Source organism: Cynara cardunculus (genome assembly GCF_001531365.2).
Source record: "Cynara cardunculus var. scolymus isolate 2C chromosome LG 14, CcrdV1, whole genome shotgun sequence".
NCBI lineage: Eukaryota > Viridiplantae > Streptophyta > Magnoliopsida > Asterales > Asteraceae > Cynara > Cynara cardunculus.
Window position 1 is genome coordinate 13,235,556 of NC_037541.1, and position 19,274 is coordinate 13,254,829.

The 19,274-nt window shown below is 33.3% G+C and overlaps 1 protein-coding gene across 1 annotated transcript; it reads right to left on the minus strand.

Annotated features, from left to right (window-relative positions):
- Positions 1 to 2,539: 2,539 nt before the first annotated feature.
- Positions 2,540 to 9,110, minus strand: LOC112526800 (ferric reduction oxidase 2-like). Its single transcript, XM_025137220.1, has 8 exons — positions 8,969 to 9,110; positions 8,690 to 8,792; positions 8,407 to 8,604; positions 7,868 to 8,102; positions 6,824 to 7,151; positions 5,639 to 5,882; positions 4,058 to 4,758; positions 2,540 to 2,893 (listed from the first exon to the last, which is right to left on the minus strand). The coding sequence occupies exons 1-8, from the start codon at positions 9,108 to 9,110 to the stop codon at positions 2,754 to 2,756; spliced, it is 2,091 nt and encodes a 696-aa protein (XP_024992988.1). The 3' UTR covers positions 2,540 to 2,753.
- Between the last annotated feature and the right edge of the window lie 10,164 nt (positions 9,111 to 19,274).

The following is a 19,274-nucleotide window of genomic DNA, read 5'->3' on the forward strand; positions in this document are numbered from 1 at the left end:
TGGGGATTTCTCTAGTTATTTTCTTTAGGACCCTATGAGATTAGTCGAGGTGCATGCGAGTTTGGTTCGGACTCCCATGGTCACCAAGGAGGCGGTTAATCCCATTCTACAGTGGATATCTTAGCTGCTATAGCAGTTTCTGTAAGGATGTCCACCTTCTAATTGCTGTTATAAAAGTTAAAACCACCATGGCTCCTCTTTTCTTAAGAATCCTTACGTCCGTTATTAGTGTAACCATAAACGATGGATAGTAGGTGTTGTGCGTATCGACCTGTGCAATGTTGTAGTTAACGCGTTAAGTATCCCGCCTTTTCGATTCACTCGTGGGATCCGGGCGGTCTCATCTTCATCATACTTCGTTGTCTTCCAAAGAAAATTGAAAGAATTAGGCCAAAAGTTAGGATTATTTTTATGAATCTATCTGATTTATTTTCACCAAGTGAAACGTACGGACTCGAACCGAAGATTCTTCACCAAGATGAACATATCTGTGCAACCTTCATGTTTCATCTACTTGATCTTTTTTGCACTCCATAATGGTAGTTGCAAGACAGCAAAAACCAAAGGTAAAGTCTGTATGCATCCTACTTTCCAGACCCTCTAGTTGAGTGGATTTATTTGGTTTGGTTTACTCTTACACATTTTTTGAAGAGATTTATGCATCCGTGGACTCACGCGAACCATGTAGCTCGAGTAGAGGTGGGAAAATGTGCCTGAAGCCCAGAACTGGCTTGGGACTGTAACTGATTAGAACCGGTTAGAAGAGGCCTGAGACCGGTTACGGAAAGTCCACCCGGTTACTACGGTTATGGTTTTTTGAACTTGGAATGGTTAAGAGGCTGACTACAAGGCATGGTCCAAGGACCGATTACCTTTTCTTGGACCATTTTGCCCTTCTGCTTGAATATAAGCTGGTGTTAGAGTTGTTGATTTATTTACACCGATCAAAATAAGCAATTGTTCGTGGTCTTGAAGCCGAATTTTTCGTGTTTTAGTAATTAGTAAATAAATCATAGATAGTTTAAAAATAAGTTTATTTGAAACACATTTTTTTTACTTTATCTCAAATATTAAAACATGAAAAAATGAAGAAAAAAAAATTAATTAATTGGACCAAACAGCTAGGAACCGGTTATGGGCCCGTTTATAATAGATTATACCACTTAGAGTCTTTTTTTAAAGATCGAGACCGGCTACGACTAGAACTGGTTGTCGAAAGACCAGCAAGGATTGGAACCGACTAGAAACCCGTTCAATCCCAAATTTTTGCCCACCTCTAATCTTGAGCGAGATATGGCTCTTTCGAGTGATTGATATTTGATCCATCTAAATCATGGCCTAAGCCTCGATTCCTGGTGTAAAAGCTGAAGAGGAGTGGTAACACGTTTAAGATTGACCTAACTTTAACCACTTTTATATCGATTTACTTTACTATCGATTTTGCATTTCAAAATAATTTGTTTCATTATCGGCATTCGACAGTAAATTACGGGTTTGTTTCCACAATTCATTTATCATACAAAAAAACCTTGAGAAAACGTTTTTGTTTTGGTTTTCGACTCTGTTGCTAACTCCGTCAATCATTCACTGTTAGAATGAATCACGACAAACAAGGGCAAATTTGTCATTTTATTTCGACTCTCTCAATATTTTAACTTGTTTCATATTTTGGGTAACGTACTTCAAAACTTCTATTTTGGTATCAAAGATGTAAAATTTTAATCATGTCTTATGTGTCTTACAAAAACAGTCTTGTCTCACGTGAACCTAGCCCTATATATAAGACTAGGTTCACGTGAGTCACTTGAGACATGATTTTTTTTCTTGAAACTTCACAATAAATGTTGTGAAGGTAAAAAAAAAAGCCGAAACTTCACAGCAAAAACTTTGTGAAGGTTACATTCATAGTGTTTTGCTGCAAAGTTTCCAAGTGCAAAAATCATGTCTCACGTGTCTCATAAAAACGTCTTATCTCACATGATCCCAAGTATGTATGTATGTRTATATATATATATATATATATATATAGAGAGAGAGAGAGAGAGAGAGAGAGAGAGAGAGAGACTTGGGATCATGTGAGACCAACCTGTTTTCATGAGACCATGAGACCACTTTTTTACACTTGAAACTTCACAGTAAAATGCTGTGAAGGTAACCTTCACAGTGTTTTTGCTGTGAAGGTTTGAATTTTTTTTACCTTCACAGTGTTTTTGCTGTGAAGGTTTGGATTTTTTTTACCTTCACAACGTTTTTGCTGTGAAGTTTCAAGTGTTAAAAGATGGTCTCACGGGTCTCACGCAAACAGACTGGTCTCACGTGAACCCAACCCTATATATATATATATATATATATATACACACACACACACATTTTTTGGGAAGTTCTCCAAATTTGGAGAATTTCACTCTCTCATACCTCTTCATTTTGAAAAATCTATTGGAGGTGCTCTTATAACGTTTTTTATTTGAATTTCTGTTACCGAAATAACAAAGTTAAGTATTTTATCAGAAGCAATCAGACCATCATTCAACAACAGTTACCATAAAAAGAACCATTTATTTATACGTTTCAAGTTTACAAACAAAAGGGGAAATACCCGAATCATTCTTTTCACTTTATACACAAGAAACACACATTTCCATTCTCGAAACCCTAAAACAAATACAAAATCAAACCCTCAACCTTAAAACGACGCTCGTTGTCGTCAGTACGAAAAATAACTGCTTTTTAAACACGTATATGAAAAATCTCAATCACCAACTAAAACTTATGGACTCAAAATGCAAGTTTGAAGCCAACCCTGAGGAACATATGTTTGCAACTTCATGTCTCATCTTCTTTGGCCCACAAACAAGAACTCCAACACTTGATTCCTTTTGCTCAAACAACATTCCTACAAACAAAAGGTTTTCACAAGTATCAGGGGCTGTTTGGCAATTGCTGAATGATTTGGTGCAGAATGATTAAGTGTTCAGAATGATTAAGAGACTCTCATGATATAGTGCAAAATGAAATATAATTGTTTGGTAATTGTGTACAATAAAATCAAGGCTCTTAATGGTTAAGGGAGATTCATGATACAAAATCATTCAGAAGGTTTTAGGTTTTTTTTTACCAAACAAGATTCACCTCTTAATGGTTCAGATGTTGCCTTTTAATGGAACTATTAAGAGATAAACAAACAACCCCTTAGTAATGTACAAGTTTTAATGCATGAAGTACAACATTCTTTTTACCATTTTCTAGATCGAAAATCGATAAATCCAGAGCAATGTACAAGTTTTAATGCACGAGGTACACATTGTTGTGACCACATTGGTTTGGATTCAGTACTAATTGTTCTGGAATGCAAAGATCTAAGCGTCATATGATTCTGTGTAGGGGTGTTAGCGATCCAGTTGGGACAATTTAACCCCCCCAACTGTAAAATAAACTACAGTGGTTGTTTAATTTTTTTTTTCCAAACTGAGCGGTTTGACATCAAGTGACCAAACTGGTTAAACCGGATCATAAAAAGATGGTCTGATCTGACTGATTTAGACAGTTTGGGACTATTTATGGGATTTGAACTAAAAAACCATAAAAGTTGGCCTACAACCGGGAAATTTTTTTTGTGTGTGTGAGAGAGACGTTCAGTTTGATCCAACCCGTTAAAAACGTCCAAACCGTAGACTAAACGAAGTGCTAGACCGCTCATATCGCCAAAAACGGTCGAGCTTGACTTGGTTCGACAGGTTTGAATTGAACACCCTATTTCCACCATATATTTTTTAAAAGAGGATTGATATAAAGATACAAAGCGTTGCTTTATAGTTTTTAGGAGGATTGGGTTCACGTGAGACCAGCCTATTTCCGTGAGACCACTTTTTTACACTTGAAACTTCACAGCAAAACGTTGTGAAAGTAGGAAAAAGTCGAACCTTCACAGCAAAAACAATGTGAAGGTTACCTTCATAGCTTTTTGCTGTGAAATTTCAAGTGTAAAAAAGTGGTCTCACGAAAACAGGTTGGTCTCACGTGATCCTAGGTCCTTTAGGGAATGTTAAGACGAACTTACTCTTAAGGTCCGGCCTTTCACCAAAATGTACGTTTGTAGACTGAAAGATCGATTGTTGGGGAAGGCTTTCGAGTTCTCGGTCCATGTTAAACAATAAACCAGGCGAGCTGACGGGTGTCGTATCCGTGTTTTGAATTTGCGTTGATTCCATCGCGCTTTTATTCTTGTTCCACCAAAAACCCGCACTACACGTCACCATTATCGAGACACAAATGAGCAACATATTCAACGCACCCCTAGATCCATACGAGTACACATCGTACGTGTTTTTATCAATCGGGTAGATGTAGAATCTCGTTACAAGTCCCATGGATAGAAGGAAAACCACGAAAGAACATGAAATAATTGCGGCGAGCCATAACCATCCGTTCGGTCCTAAAATTGGCGTTATCGGCCCATCAGAGGATTTTGGTTTGAGCCAAATGGTCCTCACGGGTTTCTTATCGTTGGTCGTGGTTCCGTTCTCTCTTGTCACGTAGGCCTCGATTTGTAGCTCAAGTTTCGAAAACTCTATAGGTGAACCAGATGTCGGTAAGAGCAATTCTAGCATCGTTAGATCAGAAGAGTCTTTGAACGCGCTTATCAAGAGAATTTTCGGAGCTTTCGATTTGAGGATCTCGGTGGTGAAAACGAGCTCTCTGAAGATCGAGATGAACGGCGTTATCCCACTTCCTCCGCTCACCATCACCAACATATCGTGCCTGTGGATTGTAACTTGATTTAGCATACACCGATTAAACGTAGCTAAAATTTGTCACTACAACAAAACAGGGTTTATATGACGTCTAAAATGTCTAAATGTCTTGATAGAACGTTTTATAAGACACTAAGGGGTCGTTTATTAAACGCTTACCCCAGTAAGTGCTAACCGTTAAAATTCAATACTATCACTTATTTACCGGGTAAGATTTTAGTCTACTAAAACGACATTGTATGCAACAATTTACTAAATGCTAACTGTGGTAAGAGTCGTCGCGCTCACTTACCCGGTAAGACTCTTGTTCTTTTTCTCGCTTTTACCGGGTAAGATTCTTGGTCCTTATCATATTCATCCGGTAAGGTAATGTGACTTATAAGCGCTTACCCGAGTAAGCGTTTGGTAAACGGCCCTAAGTTTATAGGACCAAACAATAAAATGTCATATCTAAAAATGTTACAATAAGTTTATATGACTTTTTTTTAGCTTTTTAACAAGTTTTCAGATAAAATGTCAGTGTCTTATAAAAAGATGGGTTTATAAGACACTTCTGAAAAGTGTGATATAAAATAACTGATACGACATTTTAATTCAGAAATATCCTGAAACACTTTTTGACAAGACCTTTTTTATTGGTTTATCTTATAAACTCAAGTTCTATAAAACATTTTTTTTGAAGTATATAATATTTATATACAGTAAATGCAACAAATAAACTCACACACCCTCCTCACATACGGTGAGGTTTGAACCCCTGACCTCCTAGAAGGCCAAGGTCTACTATACCGCTAGGTCAAAGGCCCTTTGGTTCTATAAAATATTTTATTGTGACACTTGGACATTTTAGGCGTCCTATAAACCCAATTTTCGTACAGTATTTTTACCTCAGGAAATTTGTCGAGACGGGTCCGTAAGGTCCTTCAACGGAGATATCGAGTTGATCAATCGGGTTTGAGGACGATAGCGTTCGGTAGAGCTTCTTAGACCAAGTTCCTTCACCTTTGATCATAACACTTAGCTTCTCATTCTCCAAATTGCTACTTGAAGTAATTGTGAATGGATGCCATTGAGCCTTTGAAATGCTCGGGATATTGACGAATATGATGCTCGTCGGAGTGTAATTCAAACCTACGTAAACGGAAACGCAACAACCGTTATCAATTAAAACGTTTACAGTACAAATTCTTACAGTATCTATCTTCTGTTGTTGTTGCTATTTAACACACTACAACAAAACTGATTTTACAGTCTAAAATGTAGAAGCGTCATAATTTTTTTTATAGGACTTAAGTTTATAGGACCAAACAAAAAAGTGTCATATCTGAAAGTGTTATAATAGGTTTGTAGGACGCTTTTAGGCGTTTTAACAAAAAAATTGGAACGTTTTTAAAATAAAGTGTCGTATTAACTATTTTATATGAAAATATTTGAAACATGGTTCTATAAACACAAGTGTTATATAAAAAGATGGATTTATAAGACACTTCACTAAATTGTCTTATAAAATAGCTAATATGACACTTTATTTTAAGAACGTTCTAAAAGACCTGTTAAAACGCTTAAAAGCGTTCTATAAACCTATTGTAACACTTTTAGATAAGACGTTTTATACTTTGGTCCTATAAACATAAGTTCTACAGGAACGGACCCATACGTGCCACCGTATTATTCCTCCGTCGAAGGGTAAAAAAATTAAGTTCGTGAAATGTGCAACCGTATTAATTTGTTGTGTGTCACCGTATGTATTTTGAAACTACAATGAAAACAAGTTTTATTTGGTAGAGTTGGTTTGCAAGGCTTTTATTCCGCCTCCAACCCACGTTCAAATCCTGTTAGGGTCATTTTCTTAGTCAAATTGTGCCACTGTCTGAAAAAAAATTCCGTATATTTGTTTCTTATAGTCAAACGGTGCCACCGCTTGAAATATTTTCTCTATATTTTTTTCTTATAGTCAAATGGTGCCACTGTTTGAAAAAATTTATGGGTCCGTCCCTGTTTTAAAGTATTCTATTAGGACGTTTGAACAATCTAGGCGTCCTATAAATCCAATTTTGTTGTAGTAACAGTACCTTGGCTTTTGGCGAAGCTGAGCTCGAGAGTTTCACATGGAAGAACACGACTAGAAATCAGACGGATGTTTCTCCTTGATTGCAGGAATCGCAAAAACCGATCGATCAAGAAGAGGAAGAAACCGGGAAGCATCATCGAGGCGTAAGATATGCCGACATGAAACACGAAGAAGATGACGAAGATGACGTAGAAGTGGTGAGCGTAGAAGAAAACCTCAAACATCTTTCGTCTAATCCTAGGAAACGTCGTTGCCCACATAATTAATCCCGCCACCAATGATATCTCTCCAGCTACAACCGATATGTCGATTTTCGCCCATTTCAGCATCTGAATTCAATATCAAAACCGAAACCGTTATAACACGATAATAATATCACATAAATTACTATTATGCCCTTCAATCCAAAAGCATGTAGTAACTCCATGACACATCTATGTGTAACTTGTTTCATCATATGTATTGCAAAATTACTATTATGCCCTTGGTCCTGCAAATATTTGGGACCTTCAAAAAGTGTTTTGTGTATGGGGGGTCTCAAGTTGACAAAAATTGACCAATTGGTCAATTATTTGGACCATAACGAGAGTTGACTTTTGTTGACAAAAATATTCTATACAATATGCACTTCATCCTATGATCTTCCAACTTCATTGGTGGAATATTTCCAGCAATTCTCAGCCGTACACGTGTCAATAAGTTTAAAAATTTGGCACCACCACTAAAAATAAAACTCTTTATAACGAAAAGGACTATCAAAAAGGGTATATTCGACTTTCGACATTTTAATATACGAATTAGGGTGGAAAAAAAATCTCGGTCCATTTAATTAACAGGTTGAGTTAAGAAAATCGTAATCAGGTCAATCGGTTGTCAACCCATTAAGGTAATAAGTTGGGTTGGGTTGAAAAATCTTAGCCTATTTAATAAATGGGTTGTGTTAGGTTGAAATTTTCAACCTGTTTAATAAATGGATTGAACCAGAACCCAACCCGACCTGACTCATTGTCACCCCTAGATTAATTATCAAGCAACCGTATGATACCTCTGATGTCTGTTTCGTTATGATCCATAAGATCACGTAACAGACGCCGTGAGAAGTGAAGAGGGTCATAACGATATGCCCAAGCCATATGTGATACTTGATGCTGGCTTCGGAAGTCAGCCCGAACAACGGCAATATAGACGAGCCACGAGTCACTGGGAAGAACAGAAACGCTAAACATATATTACCAACTAGCCCGAATTGTAGTGCCACTGAAGCCAACTTTGACTCCCAACTGTTATTAAAAACAACCGTCAGATTAAGGGGCCGTTTACCAAATGCTTATTCGGATAAACGCTTATTAAGTCACATTTCCTTACCAGATGAATATAGCAAGAACCAAAAATCTTACCCGGTAAGTAAGTGATGGCGACGACTCTTACCATGGTTAGCGCTTATCGGATAAATTGTTACATATGATGTCGTTTTGACAGACTAAAATCTTACCCGATAAGTAAGAGATAAAGTTGAAATTTACCGTTAAGCGCTTACCGGGTAAGTCAAGCAAAAGTCAAAAGGGGATATATTAAGATACGTACACTGTCTCTCCGTATAACGCTGCCGACTGAGGGGTAATTTTGGCAAAACTAAGATGTACGTACGTCACGAACGACCAGACAAGTAGAACGATAAACATGAAAAAGAAAGCGATCTCGATCTTCGTTACGATCCCGAGACCTTTGATGATCATTGGCCTTCTCCATATATTCAAGTTATCGTTGGTAGCTTCTTTTTCTCTAATAAATTAAAGAAATAATTTAAAACTAATTCATTTGGATATAAGAATTATCACACAAATTCTAACTAAAATGACTATTTTACCCTTCGTCACGATTCCCGTTCGCCTTCTTCCGTAAATGGAGATATACAGCCCCTACGACGGCCATGAATAAAACGGGCAACGTGTAGAGCGACATCGTTGGACCTGAAAACACATATTTTGAAGACATAAAAACAACAGAATCATCGTATCGTGTAAAAACGTGACTTTTAGGGTAACAGAGTCGGGCTAACAAATTTTTTAAGGTAAAAAGCGGCTAGTCCGACTCGGTTATAACCCTAGTGAAAAAAGAACGATGGTTCGAAGAGGTCGAACCGGACCTTGAGTTCCAAAGTAAGTGGTTTTTGTATGGGCTCGAACCCGAACGAGCCATGTTTGCTTAAAGACATAGGTTGGTGTGATCACCCATAGGAAAAGGTAGCCTATAAACACCAACATTATGAACCATTTGACCATCTTCATTCTTATTCTCTCTCTCTCTAGATTTCTTTCTCTCTCTAGATTTTTATGTTGGAGGTTGCTTGAAGAATGAAGAGTGAGAGGGGTATTTATGGGAAGAAATTGAGAGATAGTTGGAGATTGAGGCATGATGTGAAAAGGGCAAATTTGGAAATGCACAATATTGTAATGTTTTATATATGTTTGTTAGTTTGTATGTGTCACATATAGATATAGAAATGTAGAATTGGGATCAAGTGAGAGCAGTATGTTTTTGTGGGATCCTTGAAACTTCAGAGTAAAAAACTGTGAAGGTAACTTTCATAGTGTTTTTGTTGTTAAAGTTTGGAGTTTTTTTTACCTTCACAACGTTTTGCTGTGACGTTTCAAGTGTAAAATATGGTCTCACGAAAACAGATTGGTCTCACGTGAACCCAACGCTAGATATGTGTATATATATATATATATACATACATATAATCATTTATAAATTCGATAAATCTTATAAATAAGTTTTCATGTATTATTTCATATAACAAACAACACGTCTGCAAAATGTAGTTTTTTATATAGTTTTGTTTCATATGTGAAACGTTCATGAATGTTACTGTTTTGCTTGTGGAAAAAAAATAGTCTTGAACATTTCACATGTGAAACAATACTGCATTTTCACACGTTCTTTTTCATATGTGAAACAACACATTATAAACGGTTTGTAAGTTTTGACGAATTTTGTTGGCGGGTATCATTGTTTGGAATGAAAGTCAAATACGATGATTCGTAACACATATTTTTAAAGTACTTAATTATTGAAAGTTGCAACGTTTACGTTGTACATAGTTTTCGAATTAAATACCCAAAATATCCTCGAACAAAATCTTGTAAACCCGTATAAGTAATTACAATCAGTAATTTAACTTGAAAAAAAGTCAAAAGGAAACGTTGGAATTTACAAACAAATCAAACCTAGCTTGAGGGTTCGTTCATGTGAGACCAGTCTGTTTTTTGAGACCCCTGAGATTACTTTTTTATACTTGAAACTTCACAACAAAATGCTGTGAAGGTAAAAAAACCGAATTTTCACAGCAAAACACTGTGAAGTTTACCTTCATAGCGTTTTGCTATGAAGTTTCAAGTGTAAATAAGTGGTCTCACGAAAACAGGCTGGTCTTACGTGATCCAAATCCCTACCTTGAAATTATGTATTAGTAAGTTATACAATACAAGTCTTTAATGCACATAAAACTAGATTTAAAATGGAAGCATGATTCATGTGAAAATAAAAAGAGAATTTAAGTTCATTCTGCTGTTAGGGTTATATGATGTCATGTGGGATATATATATATATAGTTTGCAACCCATCGCATTTGTACAACCAATGTAATGTAATAAATTGAGATGTTTATGGAAATGATGAGAGTTCATTTATTATGATTTGAATATTTATGGAAGATAATAGAGTCCATTAATTATATAGAGATGGGTTATTATACAACTCAATCTCAACCGTCCATTTAATTTGATGAATATGTGATTTCATAAAAATTTTGATTGTTTTCTAATATAAAGTATTGATCATAATTAATGAACTATGTTCATCTTCCATAAATATTTAAATCATAATAAATGAACTATCATCATTTTCATAAACATCTTAATTTATTGGGTTGCATTGGTTGTACAAATATAATAGATTGCATTTTAAACGAAATCTCTCTCTCTCTCTCTCTCTCTCTATATATATATATATATATGTATATGTGTGTATTATAGAGAGGAGAATTTTGTGTTAATTGCATGGATCATGCAAGCAGTTTTATGTCACATTGTAGAGTTTACTTTTTTTGCAAGTCACACACATGGCCCTTCTCATTCCATTTTTGGGATGCAAGTTGTATATTTCTTGACTCACTTCTTAAAATACTTCAATTGGTATCTGTAAAAAATATGTTAATTCAGCAGCTTTTTGTCACTTTTTATACAGTAAATTCTCATCAGTACAAGTAATGGAATGGGTCTCTAGCCTTTGATATCGATATGAAGGACATGACGAACATAAATACCCTCTTTAAAGTCGTTGAGTTATAGTTAAAACGTGTTAAAAACTAATTCCATCATTGATCCCTCGTAGATCAGCGAGTGAATTGGTTTTTGACCTTTCCCTTGCTGATCTCTCGCTGATCTATGAGAGATTTTTTCTGTTGTTAATTTCTGTCACTGATGCCGTGTTTTTTAGTAGTGAACAGGGCTAAAGGGACAAGGGTTGTTCTTTTAGGTTGTTATATATTTTTTATGATTGTATTTTATGTATCAAGTCAGTACAGTAAATTCGGTTTTATATGACGCTAAAAATGTATTGACTTGAAACAGAATATCAATCATAAAGATATAAACTTAATTCAGATTTATTGTTGTGGTTTTAAACTGGTTTATAGGATTTAAGTTTAAATTACCAAACAATATATGTCCTATATCTGATATGTCCTATTTAAAACAATTGTGCGTTCTTAAATATCTGATATGTCCTATTTAAAACCACGACTTTGACCAGAATTCAGAACAAATGATTGAAGGCGAAGGGCAATGACGGATAAACAGTTACAAACATATTGCTACATTTTGATTAGATCAACTAATGTGAAGAATTAACGATTAACAAGAAAACGAACAGTTTGATTGAAAAACGTCAAATAACTTGATTATATTTATAAAAAAGATATGTAAATATGATTATAAAAATATAAATATGTGATTTTTTATAGGGGGGCACTTCTTTGAGAACTCTCTAATTTGTGTGATCATTGAGAACCAGTGTATCATGTGTTATTTCATATGATTTTTTACATCAGTAACTAAGAATTTAATGTATTGATTAACATATATTTATTATACAATATGTTTGTTTTACATGTACTCTGTTTACTAGGCGAAACTTTTTGGGTTGTTTTTGAAACAAAAATACAAGTAAAAAAGTTTCACATTGTGAACCGAATACATATGAAACAAACGCATTACGAACCGAATACATATGAAACAAACACATTATGAACTGAATACATACGAAACAAACACATTGTGAAACAAATATATGTTAATCAATAGTTTAACTATTATATTTAGATGAGAAAAATCATGTAAAACAGAACCTTAAAATAGAATTTCCCACACATATAATTTTTTTGGAGTTTTTAACTGATTAATCTCGTTTTTTATATAAACATATATTTAGGGGTTATTTGACAGTTGTTGAATGGTTTGTTGCAGAATGATTAAAAGACTCTTAGATATAGTGCAAAATGAAATATAATTGTTTGGTAATTCTTCACAATGAAATTAGGGCGTTGAATGGTTAAAGAAGACACATGATACAAAATCATTAAGATGATTTTAGAACCATTAAAATGCATACTTTTTTGTTGCTAAACAAGATTCATTCTTTAACGATTTAGAGACTTTCTTTTAATAAAATTATTAAGAAATAAAAAAATTCCATTTAATTGTATAAAAAATTAGTGACGTTTGTGTTCGTTTACAAAAGTACCCAATAATTTAAAAATCGATTATCTTATATTTTAAAAATTAAAATATTAGAAATAAATAAATAAATATATGTATATAAATATATTTTTAAAAGAAAGTGGGATATGCCTAAATTGTGTTTGACTTTTTTGAAATGGTGTGGGTTGACTATGGTAAGCCTGCGAGCCAATGCACTAAAAGAGCATGTGGCTTTATATTAATACACGTGTTTCATGTATGTTATCCACGTGCTCTGTGGGTTGACACGTCATTCATAAGTCGACCACTCATCGTACAGGTTACTTGTCTACGTGGCATTCTATTATGCCTCGTCATCATTGAACTTTACACAAAATAATTAATATAACAAAAAATAATATAAATATAAATCAATGATTAGTTATCAAATAAAATGTCTATTTATTTGAGAAGACTTGAGATTATGTGAGACCGATCTGTTTTTGTGAGACCCGTAAGATCATTTTTTTACATTTGAAACTTCACAGCATTGTGAAGGTAACTTTTACACTGTTTTTGCTGTGAATGTTCGGCTTCTTTTTATCTTCACAGCGTTTTGTTGTGAAATTTCAAGTGTAAAAGAGTAGTCTCACAAAAACAGTTTGGTCTCACGTGAACCCAATCTGATTTGAAAAATTACAAAGTTGCGATAATTTGAAGATTCGTGATGTTAACATCTCTAACAGATATACTAAAATAAAGTTCACATTTAACTATGTGTCTACAATACAGAAAACCTAACTTTCAATTTCAATGATTTGTAGGGTTTTTTCCACCATTTTTAAACATTAAAACTCAAAAAATAAGTTTTAATATGTCACTGTAATAGAGCTGTTTACGAACTAGATGACCCGCTAGACCTGTCCTATCTGGCCCGCTAGACCCGTCCTATCTGGCCCGCTAGAAAAGCGGGCTTGGATTATCATTCTTGAAAAAATGAACGGGTTTGGACCAACTTGTTAAAATTCATGGGTGAACATGAGCAATGGAAAAAAAATATTTGGACGGCAGGCCCATCGGGCCCATTAATATTTTTTTTATAATAATTAACTTTTATGATTAAAATTTACAAATAAAATTGAAATTTGAAAATCTTAAATTTGAAAATATAATTACTTCAATTGATCAGTTATGTATTATTTCATTTAGTCATTTTCTTTATCGATACTTCATATTCAGTGAAACCGTTTCTTTCTAAAGTATGTATATTGTTATGTATTTACGTCAGATTTTAAGCTGGAAAAACTGTTATATATTTTAAATTATTTTACATAATTTGTGATTTTGCATAAGTTTTATTTTCATAAGAATATAACAAGATTTTTAAGCCCGTTAGCCCGTGGGCAAGCCCAGACCATTTATATGATGGGTATGGGTAAGTTTTCAAGCCCATAAAAACGGGCTTCGTTTTACCATATTAGGCTCGTTGGGAAAAAAATAGGTGAAGCCCAGCCGGAGTCCGACCCAAGCCTGCAAATGATCAATTCTACATTGTAGTCTCTTATCTTTTTCAGCAACGATGTCTGGTGGTAACACAAAACGAATCATAATGATAACACGATTAAGGGTTGTAACAGAATCTACATTATCGAAACAAATTCAATGGCGGCACAGATCCTTATTGTCATATACCGACATGGAAGGTTAAAAAAAGTGTCGTAACCTCGGTTGCACTTTACAAGTCATATATGATAACACGTGGACCCATGCCACGTTAGATGATCTCGATTCATCGAATCACGTTTTAGCATGTGATATTTATATAGACGACACACCAAAAATATGCATCTGGTACGTTGAACGAGCAATCGAAGCAAACATGTGATATTTCCTCCGAATGATTTTACATCATGGGTCTTCATTAACCATTTAGCGCCATAATTTCATTGTAAACAATTACCAAACAATTATATTTCATTTTGAACTATATGATGAGAGCTTCTTAATCATTCTGATCATTTGATCATTTTGTATCAAATCATTCAACAATTGTCAAACAGCTCCTTATTGACTACCGAAATCAAAACATTTCAGTTATATGTTTTTCTATTTTGCCCCAATCTAACAGCGAAAACCCGCATATTATTATTTGCTTTTGTAAACTCGCACCGACTTTCGAATTCCCTGTTAATATTTTTTAAACATGTGAATAATATTTTCCATTTCGTAAATTTAATACGTTGTCTTGTTAAAAGTTAATGATCGTCGACTCTTAAAAGCAAAGTGTTTCAATTATATGTTTCTTTTCCCTGTTTTGTGTCATAACGCATGTGTTCTCTTTTGTTCTTCGAGTTGATCATAACGATTCCCACAACTTTTTTTTTTCGTAAACATATGAATCGTTTTTTTTCTGCTTCCACTTTTAAAATACGTTTTACATTGTTGTTCATGAAGAACATGAATTCTACGTTTCCTAAAATAACAAAGAACGAGCCAATATTCAAATGTAAACTATCTTTTTGTAGGAAACCACGTTATTTGTACAAACCTCATTCAACCAATCATAATTTTTCATTTTGTTCATTTTTTTTTTGTAATTATGAGAGGTTGATTAATCATTTTTATTGTGGAGGATGTTAATCATTGATATTATCATCTTCATTATATTAACTTTAGAGAAATACATGAAACAATTTCATTAAAATTTCATAAGTATTATATGAAACAATTTCATAAACATATATGAAACAACTTCATCAAAAAAAAGTATTATATGAAACAATTTCATATTTTTTTTCTTCATAAGATTAAACAATTAAATCGACAGATGAGGACGGTTTGCACGATTTGTACAAATATGAGTGATTTGCATTTGATCACTCTCGTATCTCTCTCTCTCTCTCTCTCTCTCTATATATATATATATATATTATAGAGAGAGAGAGAGAGTGTGTGTGTGTGTGTGTGTATGTGTGTGAGTTTCAGATACAAACCATACAAATCAAATTTGGGTCCTTGATTTTGTTTTTCTGAAATATAAAGGTGATTATTAAATCAGTTAAAGATGAGGTTGAAAGTAAATTTATGAACTGATTTAATCTACGACGTTGATCATCTACACAGATAGTTGAGATTGATTTATTTGATTCGTAACAGTTACATGGTTTGTATTTTAAACTCCCCATATATATATATATATATATATATATATATATATATATATATATATATATATATATATATATATAGACAAGGTTTCAAATGAAAATCTTTTAAACATTACAAACCTGCAAACCGATCTTGTGGAAATAATGAAGGTTTATTTATTATGATTTGAGTATTTATGGAAAACGATTAAAATTCATTAATTATGATCAACGTTATATACTATGAAACAATCGATATATTTATGAAATCATATATTCATTAGAGTGGATGGACGGTTGTCGGGTTGTGATTGATTTGTATGGTTTGTAACATTTCCTTGGTTTATATTTGAAGTTATAGTTCATATTGTTTCACATGTTATGTTTTCCATTATGTATCTGTATTTGTTTCTATGTGGCACGTTACACATTTTTTCTTCCACACACAAACGGTTCATAAAGTTCGTATATAAAACAATATTGTGTGGGAAGAGAAGTTATGATGAGAAGTATAAGAAGATATTTGAACCCTTGATCATTTTAATCTTATGTCCACTCATGAATTGTGTTTTATTGATCATTTTAATCTCATGCCCACTCATGAATTGTGTTTTAGAAGAGAATTGATCCAGTGCATCTCGGTGCACCTCATCAGTCTTGACATTCAATTAGGATTGATTCAAAGGTGGAGATCTCTTCTTACGCTTCTCACCTGAACCCAACCCTAATTATGAGATAGATAAAATCTATGTCTCTGTAACTAAGAGTAAAATTGTCCTTTTGTTAATTAAAAAGTATAAGGATTACATATTTCAAAAACCGTGTCTTTTTTGCTGTGAACATTTATTTTGGAACCGATGGTGTATTTGATACATTTAGTCATTGCTAATATTTATCACATTTTATTTTGAGAAGTTTTTGTTGAGTACTTTTTGACTATCAATTTTTTTAAAATAAAGTTTATATTTATTTTTTATTAACCTGCATATCCAACTCGCCTATGCGAGCCGACAAATCTTAGGGCGACCATCTGTTTTGCGGGTAGCCTGGAGTCATCACATTTGAACCTCCGTGGTCACAAGTGGATTTTTATTCCTCCTTCGATTTGAACCTGAGACCTCCAGACATTTTTGACCTTCGGAGTCTAAGCTCAAACTAAGCAAACTAGGTTAGGTTGACTAATTCACTGATGGTTATGAATTGGGTTGGAGAGTCACTTATTTTAATGAAAAATACTGTAAAGTTTACATACGGGGACTTGAACAGAAGACCTTCCATTCCACTAAAAGAACATTGTTACCAATGCTCTGCGCCTTTCTTTTATTTAACTTAACAAACATTGTGGGACCTTTAAGAGTTTGTAATAGTTTATTCCACTGCATCGGGATATTGAAGTGGTGGCATATGTCATCGTATATTTTTTACTAGGTCTGTCTATGAATGTAATATGTGATGATATAGGTGGGCCTATAAGAGCCCAAGTCTCCAGGTTATTGAATATAGATATAGCCAAAAACAGGTATTGGATTAAGCTCAAATCAGTTCATGTTCTTGGAAGTTGGTTTGTAACTAGGCTGACCAATCATGATCATGGTCTCGACCCAGAGTTATAGGATGGATCCCAGGCCTGAAGCATGATCCCTGTCCCATCCAACCAATCCTGGGATCGACCCGATTTTATTTAAAATAACTAAAAGGGTACTCGTGCAATGCAGCGAGATACATCTTGATTTTAATATTTTGTTTTATTATTTATCTCAGTCGATGTTATAATATGGTCTTATGTAATTTTGAAAAAATGATAATGTTTTTATTTTTGAATAAAATATAAATTTGAAAATATCATAAGATTTTGACAAAAATATATCGATATTAGTATCAAATTAACTATTTAAAATTTATCGTTTTTTGTGTAATCTTTTAATTTAATTTTTATATTATAATTTAATTTATGTTTAATAACGAAGTAATTTATATTTAGTTTCACAATATAATTTTTTATAAAGATAATAATTAACCAAATTGTATTTTAATTTTTTTATATTTTAAAATGAGATGTTTATTCTCTATTTGATTATGTTTATCTGCAATTAGTTATATGAATTCAAACATATAGCTTTAATAAGTTGTACTTATTGAATTTTAAGTAATATGTATAAATAAATAGTACTTTATGCATAAAAATGGTTTTTAAGAGGTTTTGTCAAATGTTTTATAATATAGCATAGATAATAATTTTTACACAAAAATGTTTTACAAGTTCTTATAATTATGATTTTTGAAATTGAGTATTAAAAACATTTATTTGAAAAATCTTTAAAAAATTCAAAAAATCATGAAAAATCTCTAAAAAAGGCATTGGACAAGTTATATTTATAATCAGACAAAAATTGGTACAAAACAAATTACACCAAGAAAACGATTACTTTATTATCTTTAATTTGACATTTATTTTGGTATATTTTTTTATCTGTTTTTTCATGGGTTTTCAGTAATTTTGTAAAGTTTTTTATGGTTCTTCTGTTCTTTAATCAGATAGATAATTAAATAATATAAATACAAATACTGTAAAGTATTTGATATTTAATGTGTTGTTTACTAATAATCTCATAATAGACGGTGATTATATGTTCATTTAACGTCTTAAGGAACAAATAACACAAACAGATCTTTTTATTTAACGAATAAACACGAACACAAAAATTTGTTAGTTTGCTTGGTTACATACACAAATAATGTTTGTTTACCTCTTAATAGTTTCATTAAGAGGCAACATCTGAATCGTTAAGAGCTGAATCTTGTTTGTCAAAAACAAATCTGCCTCTTAATGGTTCAAGACCCTCTGAATGATTTTGTATCATGAGTCTCCCTTAATCATTCAACGCCCTAATTTCATCGTAAACAATTATCAAACAATTTTATATTTCATTTTCCAATATATCATGAGAACCTTTTAATCATTCTGACTACTTAATCATTTTGCACCAAACAATTCAACAACTGCCAAACAGCCCGTAAGGTGTTTTCGCTGAGCAAAATAGACAGGGAATGAGGAAATGTTTGGAGAGCGGGGAGGTGGTCGGAAGTTGAGTTGGAGCAGGTTTTGAGATGAAAAATGTCATCCAACGAGACCCGGTTAATAAAATAGTTTCATGTGTGTTTTTATACAAGTTTTTAGCATAATTGATATTTGTCTTAACGTCAAGCAACGAAAGTACCGATGGAACGATTAATCATAATTTTTTTAAATAAATTATGTGTCAAATCAAATGTTCTATTTTTAAAATAAAACAAATATACAAGTATAGAGTTGAGTTCACGTGAAACAACTTGTTTTTGTGAGACCCGTAAGACCATTTTTTTACACTTGAAACTTCACAGCAATACGCTGTAAAGTAAAAAAAAGCCAAATCTTCACAGCATTTTGCTGTGAAGTTTCAAGTGTAAAAAAATGGTCTCACGGATCTCACAGAAACAGACTGGTCTCACGTGATTTCAAGTCTACAAGTATATGTTACATTTTTAGTCCCTATAGTTTGTTGAAAATTTCTGTACTCGTCCCTGT